General features: G+C 39.3%; 1 protein-coding gene across 1 annotated transcript in view; it reads left to right on the top strand.

Annotated features, from left to right (window-relative positions):
- The first annotated feature begins 2,890 nt into the window (after positions 1–2,890).
- Positions 2,891–10,000, top strand: part of LOC138059975 (NACHT domain- and WD repeat-containing protein 1-like) — a 16,557-nt gene continuing 9,447 nt past the window's right edge. The window contains exons 1-4 of the mRNA XM_068905638.1: positions 2,891–2,999; positions 3,970–4,172; positions 5,676–5,816; positions 6,513–6,735. Coding sequence (XP_068761739.1) covers positions 2,900–2,999; positions 3,970–4,172; positions 5,676–5,816; positions 6,513–6,735 — 667 coding nt within the window. The 5' untranslated portion in view covers positions 2,891–2,899. The remainder of the gene's footprint in view (positions 3,000–3,969; positions 4,173–5,675; positions 5,817–6,512; positions 6,736–10,000) is intronic.

The raw sequence follows: 10,000 nt of genomic DNA, 5'->3' as shown, positions 1-10,000 counted from the left end.
CAATTTTTCTCACAGTTTTTTCTTTACAATGTTTACCATTAATGTTCGGAGAGCAGTCTTCAACCCCACTCGGCGGCAGTATTTATAAGCATGTAGCTATAATGTTGGCTCCTTTGGAAGAAAAAAGTTACAATCTTTGAAGCAGTGTGGCGTCGAGAGAAACAATGACCATGCATATGAGTCAAAAGCTCGGTTCCAGATTATTAACCGCTCCCCTGACGTGGCGAATTCAGTGTCAGACCATGTATTTACGTCCTAACTCTGGGAGTGGTCAATATGTTTATTTCCACTAATTGCATAGACTTATCTTTGCGTGAAAAAACAACAAAATTTAGTTCAAGTACATTTCGATTATTTGCTTAATACACTTTTTCAAGGAGTCGCTGGTGTGTTCCCACGAATTAACGTGAAGCTAGGGAAAGTCAAGGGTGCTTGATTGTTTACTCTTCTATATTTATCCAATTGGGTGATTTTTACTTCTGACCACCTTATCCGCTAAGATTGCGATCAGGCGCCAGTCCTGAAACGTTAAACTTCTAAAAGTTTTTCGGTCTGCATCGATGACTGGTTATTTCTCAAACTGAATCAACGAAACCTTATTAACATTGAAAGAACCAGGAAGAATCGACTTTTGGGAAGACAATTGAAAATGCGCGAATCAGACTTTATGGGAATTGGGTTGCCTTTCTGGTAAGCGTCGAGTTCGATTTCACCAGATTTGTTTGTCGATGCCACTCCACACAGCTGAATAACTCTCAGTAGAAATAATGGTAAATGTGTATCGTTTGCCGTCAATCATGCAACAGGCAGAATGATGGAGTGAAACTGTTCATCCGCCAAAAGAAGCAGACGGATGATCTACAGTTTGTACGTGTACGAATATGGCCACAGAGATCAATCATTCATCCAGAATAATCTAAAAATTGCCTGTTGTATCGAAACAGCATATACGCTGAGCCCTTCCCAGTTGTGGAAATATTTTTTAATTGAGTGTGCATAAAGTTTAGACTGTCAGAGGCATAGGCGTATGGTGTAAATAGTGTTATTGGTGCGGATTGCTTTTAATTCTGTCTACTCATACTACCTTTACCACCACAGCCATTAGCCTCGTCCACTATCACACGTTTCACTTGCATTTCGCCACCTATGGCGTTCATTTTACCCATTACCTTATCGATTTTGCTCAATACCATATCTGCTTCGCAAATGACGACATCCATTTCGCGCCCTCTTTCACCCCTATATGGCCCACTACCGACATCTCTTTCATCCTGTGCCGCCTCCATTCCATCCATTATTATTTCGTCCTCAATCACTTACAGTTTTCCCACTTCTTAATCAACTTCTTTTAATTCCAATAATTTTGCGAATATTGCGTCTGCTTTGGTCTTTAACGTTTTTTCTCCTCCAGACTCATTTTGCCTACCCTTAATTTTTCAATCCCACGACCACTTCCATTTTTCCCTTTCCCACGTCTGTTTTGAACCTGACCACATCCATTTTTGCTCTTAACCATACCAATCGTACTCTTTGCTACTTCCCTTTTCGCCACTATAACTTCCATGTTCACTCTATTAAGAAGGGCCGGAAAGGGCTGGCTACACTCATTTGTAAAGGGGTTATTTTTAATGTCACAAAATCCGTCTCACCTTTTTATCCTACTATATTTATACAAACATTCGACATATTTTTATGCGACGTCAGTGATAGACAAGAAGATAGCTTATTCGAGCTCGAGGTTATTGATTCGAACATTGTCTAAATTAAGCAAGAACAGTTTGGTTCACTGATTTTACATGAACTATCGAACCATATCGATAGCTGACCCTTTCGACTTTTCAGGCAAGCAGAATTTAAAGGTTGACTAGCCTGTTTGAATCACGATTTTCGTAAGCAATCTACGTGTCACAGAGAATGAATACGAGTACACAATTCAATGCGACATCACAAAACTGATTTTCATAGTAACAATGGTTATGCGTCATGAAATATATTAGTTTAAGACGAAACAAGAACTGATGTCAGTAATGAAAAACGAAACAGCAATTTTTCAAAACGGAAATTCCTTTAACCACTTGATGTCAATATTTTTTTCATACTTCTTCAACTTCGAGTAGATCAACACATACAATCTTTCAGGGTGAATCACAGGGGGCCCACACAAACAGTGTGTCTGTTTGTATGTTCGAAATATAAAGAAATGTATGGGAAATATTGAAGAGTCCTAATATAGTAAACTTACATCGAGAAATGACTAAGTTAAAGCTCAAATAAACGTAAACCTTCCTCAGTTGTTGTGTATTGTCATTTCTGCGGCTGAAAATGGTGAATTTGAGCGATTTGGTGGGTTTTCCGTTGACTGTTACTACACGTCCTTAGAAAGAGACAAGGGTGGAAAGCTCATTTTCGACCGCTCCAGCGTCAAGCCGATTTTCACCCAGAAATTAGAATCGCCCGCCTTTCAAATCGAACACCAGATAAGCTGAAAGGTTGACGCTTCTTCTCGCGCCATTCAATCGAAGATCCATTCAGAATCCAAGCGCTAACCGCCAAATAATTTTCGAGAAATGCAGCTTTCAAAGCGACCACCATCCGCGGCCGGGATTTCGTGTGCCAAGAAGCAACCGTCACGCTGTTTGCTAAACACTGATTTGGATGATGCTAAACAATGCCCAGTTACAAATACCTCATGTGGGATGGGAGACAGGGACATATTCACAGCCGCGATTCATCTACTGACTAGCCTGGTGTGAGGTTTATGGCGCGTGACGGTAACCCGACACGATGATGGGTGAATGATTCCAGAATTTATGCAGTTTCCATGCAGTTGCTAAGGAGTCTTCGTTAGCTTTCTTTATGCTAATAATCTTCGTTTAACAACTTATCACACTCAGAAAAAATGGCTGACTACATCAGGCGAGTCCTCACTGGTGATATCACAAATCTGCCTAGAAAGGATTCCAACATTATTCGTGTCTTTACGAGCTCGACCTTCACAGGTAAACTTCTGCATCTTGTTCAAACATTACTCTTACACGTTCTACACTGTAGTGGACTGGCTTTGATACCAAAGAATCACAAATTGCTTCTTTGCCATTGAATCTTTTGAAGATTACTGTGCGACAACGCGACAAATTATTCCCTGACCGTAACCATATGACGAATTTGAATACGTAAACTGATAAGGAACAGAGGCTTTGAAATTCAGAGCTAACAATATCACTGAAACTGAGTTATGCAGTTCCTCGTTCATAGTGAATGAGGCTGGTAATTAGCGGTGCGAGTCATTTTCGTTACATGCATACGCAGGGGTTTCAATAACTTCCGAAATGGCCGTCCATGATAGCCCATTGAAGGCGGCAGTTTGACATGTTTATTATAGCACTTTTAGTGAAAATCAAGGCAAACTAGCCGGCGTTGTGAGGCAAAGCAGGCGGCGGTATACCGCCGGTAACCGGCTTCTATTGAAACCCCTGTGCAGCATACAGCAGGCAACCACTGCGAGACCATTTTCAAGATAAGAGTTGACGACCGTAAACTTCTAAAAATTTTAAATCCTTCGGACTCCGTGGTAAGCTGTAATTCAGCTGTGACCCTAACTTTTACAACAAGAATTATCACTTCTTTGTTATTATTACGCCTTGAACCTTGAAATCCCTCATATCCCCATAATTATCCGGCCTTTTCGAACTGAACAAACAAGTGTGGGCGAAGTCGGAGCATTAATTTCTTCATTTATGATTTGACTTGAAGACTTTTGGTATTTTGGAAAACTTGTCGGAAAATGCACAAGAGATTCAAAAGGTTATTCCTGAACTTTTTAGGGATTCGTTTCGAGTGATTAATTATGTAGTAGAACGCGATGTGTCTTGTATTGAGCAATGTTTAACTTTCATTTTTCCATGAAATTTTATTAAATGAGAAAAGAATAGAACCTCTAAGAGAATAGGTGTCATTATTTGTCCGCAGATACTGTCGAAGAGAGGAATCGACTAATGCGAGATGTGTATCCAAGCCTACGAACGTACTGTCAACAGAGAGGCTTAGAATTTCAAGTGGTTGACATGAGGTGGGGTGTGCGGGATGAAGCAACCGCTGACCATAAAACCAACGAACTCTGCCTTCAGGAAATAAAGAATTGTCAGCGGCTGACACCAGGACCCAATTTTGTGGTGAGCAAATTATAGAACGCTTTTCAATTGAGTGTCGAAAGTAATTAGCGAATTGATTTGGTTTTGCATTACTTCACTCAGTGATAGGTTCACAGTTTTCGCGACACTTTTTCAACCAATCAGAAGTGACACCAAAACCAATCGTGGCTCGTGCGTGTACATTTTCCCGCGCTTAGTGTCGGCTACGTGTAATCACTTCGGGTTTTGATTGGTTTACTGGATTGTCTCTGTCCTTTTTGATTGGCCAAAGTAATTACTTTGGTTTTGGTTTTATGACACTTGATTGAAACTCGTTTTAAAACCGATACCTTGTCGTTGGGAATGCCGCTATTGAATAAGAATTGCATAATGACGACAAGGTGACCGTATAAACGACAGCTGGTTGTGACTATAGAATTGCGTTGAACACTTTCTGAAAGACACATAATATGGATGAAGAATGAGAAGAACAACCACATATAGCCTGCAGGACACAACAGAAGTACTGGTGTAGACCAAGTCAATGCACTAAGCATAGCATTTTTGGGATTAAGAACCGATCTGCACTCCGCAATCAATTATTCACCTTACGAAATTGAACTTTTCGTTTGATTCACCTCATTCCAGGCTCTAGGTTAGTGGTACAGCAAAAACAGGGCACCCGGCTTTCAACTGCGTTAGACCCATTCATTTTTCAATTTAACTTTATTTTCGCTTTTTCTCCTTAAAGGTGTGAAGTACTAACAGAAACCAATAAGGCTTGAAACGTGTAACGCGCGTTCACAGCTTCCGAACATTCAGTGCGAACTGATTGGTTGAATGTTTCAGTGCAAAGTACCATATTTGGAAACCCCTCGCTCTTGGTGTTCCAAATATGGTACTTAGCAAATTGAATATTCAGAAGCTTGTTTCCTAGCTTATGGTTTCTGGTACTAAGCAACACTTCACATGAAATTCAGTAAAAGAAAAACGTTGTTGTGACGTATGCCTTTATAGTTACAACCTTGATTTATAAGCGACTGCTACGCCTGTAATGCACTTGACCCACCCAGACCAACAAGACCTGACAAGACCCAAGTACAGAAACGACAGGTGCAAATGCAATCCACGCAACGGCGTAAATCATAATCAGCCGGCGTGGTGGTCTTATTTTTTTTAAACTTCCTAATGTTGGTCATCACTACTGCAACATTCGAGCGAGTTTCAATCGAGTGTCGTAAAACCAAATCCAAAGTAATTACTTTGGCCAATCAAAAGGGACGGAGACAATCCCGCACACCAATCAAACCTCGAAGTAATTACACGTAGCCGACACAAAGCGCGGCGGGAAAACGTGCACGCGGGAGCTACGATTGGTATTTTGGTTTCAGTTCTGATTGGTTGAAGAAATGGCGCGAGAACTTTGAACCAATCACTGAGTGAAGTAATGCAAAACCAAAGCAATTCGCTAATTACTTGCGACACTCAATTGAAAACCGCTCTAAGCGCAATTGTATCTATACACTTTTTTTTTTCTGGACACAGTGCCTTTTGGGAAATAAGTATGGTTATCGTCCGTTTCCTTACAAGATCAAAGCAACTGAGTTTGAGATCTTGGTACAAGTGGCTCGCGAGACGTACGATCAGCCCAAACACATTGACTCCTTACTGGAGTGGTACTGGAAGGTGAGGATTTTTGATATTCTAGCTTAATTAACCAGACTTTATTTTCTAACATTAACAGTTTCTTATTTAAAAAAGATAGCGGCCAATATCCAGCCATCTTAACCGAAAAAAGGATTTATTTTATGAGATAAAACACCAAAAAATGATCTTTGATCTGCGGGACAGAGCGAAAAATCTCGACCTGGCAAGATAGCTCTATCTTGCCCACACGGGTAGCCAATCACAGCGCGAGATTTGGCTCATCTTGCCACCTCACGGAGCTAGTCATATAATAATATTGATAACTGACCCTTGGAAAAATCATGCTACAGAAGAAAAAAAAGGTGGTTTAGAATGCCTGCTTATATCTTTTCTTGCAGTGTCATAACTGCCCCTGAATAGATGCACGCGGATTTCAATAAGCGTCACGAAGTGTCCTCTTACTCTTCTCCCCAACTTCAACCTCACTCGTGTCTCGGAATACAGACAATTAACGTCACAAAATGTGGCCCAAATGCTGCTCTTTAAGTAAAGATAAACTGCTGCATTTACCCTAAGCTAAAAATAACGCTAACCTTTACCCTTATCTTATATTTGGAAAGAGGTAGCAAAGTCTTAGACGTAAAGGACACTTCGTGTCGAATGACAAATTAAGAGTGCATCTAAATAATTATAGGTGCATATCTGTTCTTAAAGATCGACATTTTCGTTTCTCAGGACACGAATTCCATTCCAACGGAGTATGTACTTCAGCCAATAACGGACCAATTTCCTCATTACAATGATTTAAGCGAGGCAAACAGAGAGAAATACCAACAAGAAAGAAATCAGTGGTGGCAGATATTCACGTCTTTTCAAAGACTTCTCAAGATCGCAGCAAGAATCGCTTTTGAGAGACATCTAATTACTTTTCAACAAGCCCACGAGTATTTCAGCTCAGGTACAAGTAACAAAGTATATAAACCGGTTAATGTCGGTATTTTTACGCGAGACAGTGTTCGCGTCTGTTCTTTGGCCACGATTGAGAAAGATACTATTTTACAGAAATATATAGTTAAACTTATCACAACCCTTCGTGAAAGCAGGCGATAGACATGAAATGGAACCCCCTCACTTGAGAAAAACGGAGCGCTTATACTCTAAGGTAACTGCCTCGATTATTTCCAAAGCATCTCCATTTTGGATTGCATGACACGTTATTTTGAACACATCTTGATTGTTACACTGTCGAAAACGATTTTAAAACATGAAAAAAGTGCAACACTGAGTAATGCGTCCTACAATTAAAAAAAAGCCGTTATCCAGGAAATTAAAAAAAAAAACACTGAAAGTGGAAGATCTTTGTCAAATGCTGAATTCTTCTTCTCGTTTAAGACAAAAAGGCGCTATTTTCAACAATTTAGCGCTTATTTCTATTAAAAGTGAAGATTCTATTTTTATTTTACTCGGTCAATGATGATTGGCATATTGTCATTGTACTAACTTTTTTTAGTATCACCCAACTAGTGGACTAATGCAAATCCTGCATTTTGATCGGCTACGCTACTAGAGATCTATTATTAATAGTCCTCGAGTAGCGAAAAGCGTAACGCTTTCTTTCGTTTTATTCCCATATTAATATTTCTTTAACTTGCATTTGCTAACTTTATTATTGCCTTTTCTGTCCAACTAGTTGGGTGATACTAAAACAATTAGACCCCTCGCCCTCAAGGGCCACGGGTCAATAGCCCATTCGGCTTCGCCTCATGGGCTATTGACCCGTAGCCCGCAAGGGCTACGGGTCTAATTGTTAAATAATGCCTTGGGGTAAACGTCGATAGGTTAGCTCAATTGGCTGAGAATGAGACTTCCGTGCGGGAGGTCACAGACTCTAACCCCGGCCACACCAACGTTCAGGGTCTTAAAATACCCAAGAACTTGAAAGTGCTACCTCTGTAATTAATGACATGACATCTGCAAATGGTCAAGCTTTTCAAGTCTTTCTGGATAAGAACCATGAACAGTAGGGCTCGGTCTCACAGCCCATTCTAAAAATCCAAATTGTAGTGAGTTACTTAAGGTGATTCCTCAGTTACTGTATTGCTCTGCGCAACCTGTACCGAGCACATGGTGTGTTAATATTTATACTTTGGTCAAATTTGCAACATTGTAAATATGGCGTAAGTCGATCATAAACGCTGAAACAGTTCTCAAAACACGTGAAAGAAGTAGTTAATGACCCAAAACTCTTTGTGAATAAGCGTGCGCATTCCGAGCACGGTGACCTATATTTTTTATTGCACAATTTTGGTGTACAGATTATCCCTTTTAAATAAAAAAAATAAAGAAAATTATGTGAAGGAAAGAAAGATATAGCTAAAAACGTACACAGAACCCCTTACCCAGGGACGTAAATTATGATCTTGAAAACAACGACTCGAGAAACGTTTTGAGTCGACGTCGTTTAAAGTTGAGCGATTTTTCCATGAACTATATAAGAAAGTGTTCCATGTGCTCTAAACTTTTTACCTATTATGATCATGATCGGGTGTTATTTCAAGTGTTACTTTAAAAACCCTCTCGTTTAGCTATTGCAAAATGACCCTGAGCTGATGAAATAACGCGCGTGATTAGTATCAGTACAGGCATCAATGGGGTAAGATTGACCTATTATATCTCTTAAAGCAAGCAGGGTGACTCATTTTTTTTATTGTAGTTCTCAAAACAGGGATTAGTAGGGACCATTCGCGGAAAGTTTCAAGAAAATCGTTCAACAACTTTTTTTTCTGAGGAATCACCGAAAGGTTGGTTTTCACTATCGACGGAGTTGGAGTTGGAGTCGTAATGAGAAACGCAGAGCGATACGATCTAGTGAAAATCAAACTGTCGAAGTCGGAAGCAGAACACCGATTCCGCTTATGACTCCGTCGCCGATGATCCAGTGAAAACTACATTGTCGGAGTCGGAAGCAGTAGCGGAAGAATAAACCAATCACAATGCTCGATTCCAAGGATTGTGATTGGTTGGTGCTTCGTCGCTAGTGAAAACCAGCCTTAAAAGAACACACTCATTGTTCGAAAAGAGTAGGCGATGTAGTCCCTGGTATGGTGGCCTGTTCTTTCATTTTAGATCTGGCCATCTTTCACTTCCCTAAGCGATTGTAAAACTGAGTACCGAGAATTCTGGTCAAAGTTCTCCATACCGTACAGTAAAACTCCGCGAGGAAGAACCATACATTTTAAAATTCAGAAATAGGCTCTTACATAAATGGTAATTGACAGAAATTTAGGCTCTCTAGGTTCTTAAATAGGTTCTTATTTTCTGAAGAAAGAAATTACGTCAGTCGTAGGTAGTAAAATTTAGTGGTATTCGGCCTCCGTCCAGTTTTTCTTAATTATCTAAAAATTTGCATAAAATGCAAATACAAAATTTAAAAATTCACATAAAAATCAAGTTCAAGTTCAAGTTTATTTTCAAAAATTACAGATAAATTTTACAATGAACACTACACGCGTATAGCAAAGTTAATGGAGGCGTGCAGTGTAATCGCGTACATGGTACTAAACTTACTAGAAACAATATTAAGACAAACTAAAACCTCACAGTACACATTGGGCCATTACACAATAGACAACTGAAGAAACGTTGCATAATTATTACAATATTATTAAAATAAGTGAATGAAAAAAAAGATAAATAAATAGAATAGAATAGAACAGATTTAGGGTGCGATAGTAATGATTATTCAGTTTTGCTATCAATGAGTCTTTTTGTAAGCGAGCGCCAGTCAGGAAGAGAGTTTCATAATCTTATTCTAAAGTTTAGAAAAGACTTCAACTGTAAGCTCATTCACGATTCGCTAACATAATTATAGTTGCCATGGCATGATTGTTAGATGAACGATTAAATAGTTTCTGAAAGTTCTTCGGTACAGAATTCTTAGAGATGTCATGCATAAGAGTAAATACTATTTCAAACTAAAGCATATCGATTGGAAGAATATTAGGAGAGTCAAACAATGGGATCGCATGAGATCTAAATGACTGTATAATAAGTAAAATCGAAATATCACATGGATCTTCAGAACATCAATCAATTGATCTTATTTGCCAAAGTGAACATTTTTTTTAGATTTTAGAAAATAAGAACCTGTTTCAAGTTTTAGGGTCAACACGTTCTTGTTTAGAGGGGGTCTAACTGGCAAATTTTAGTGTAACAGGTTCTTA

Source organism: Montipora capricornis, chromosome 8 (assembly GCF_036669925.1).
Source record: "Montipora capricornis isolate CH-2021 chromosome 8, ASM3666992v2, whole genome shotgun sequence".
NCBI lineage: Eukaryota > Metazoa > Cnidaria > Anthozoa > Scleractinia > Acroporidae > Montipora > Montipora capricornis.
The sequence above is the reverse complement of the archived record's forward strand: the minus strand, read 5'-3'. Positions and strand labels throughout refer to the sequence as shown.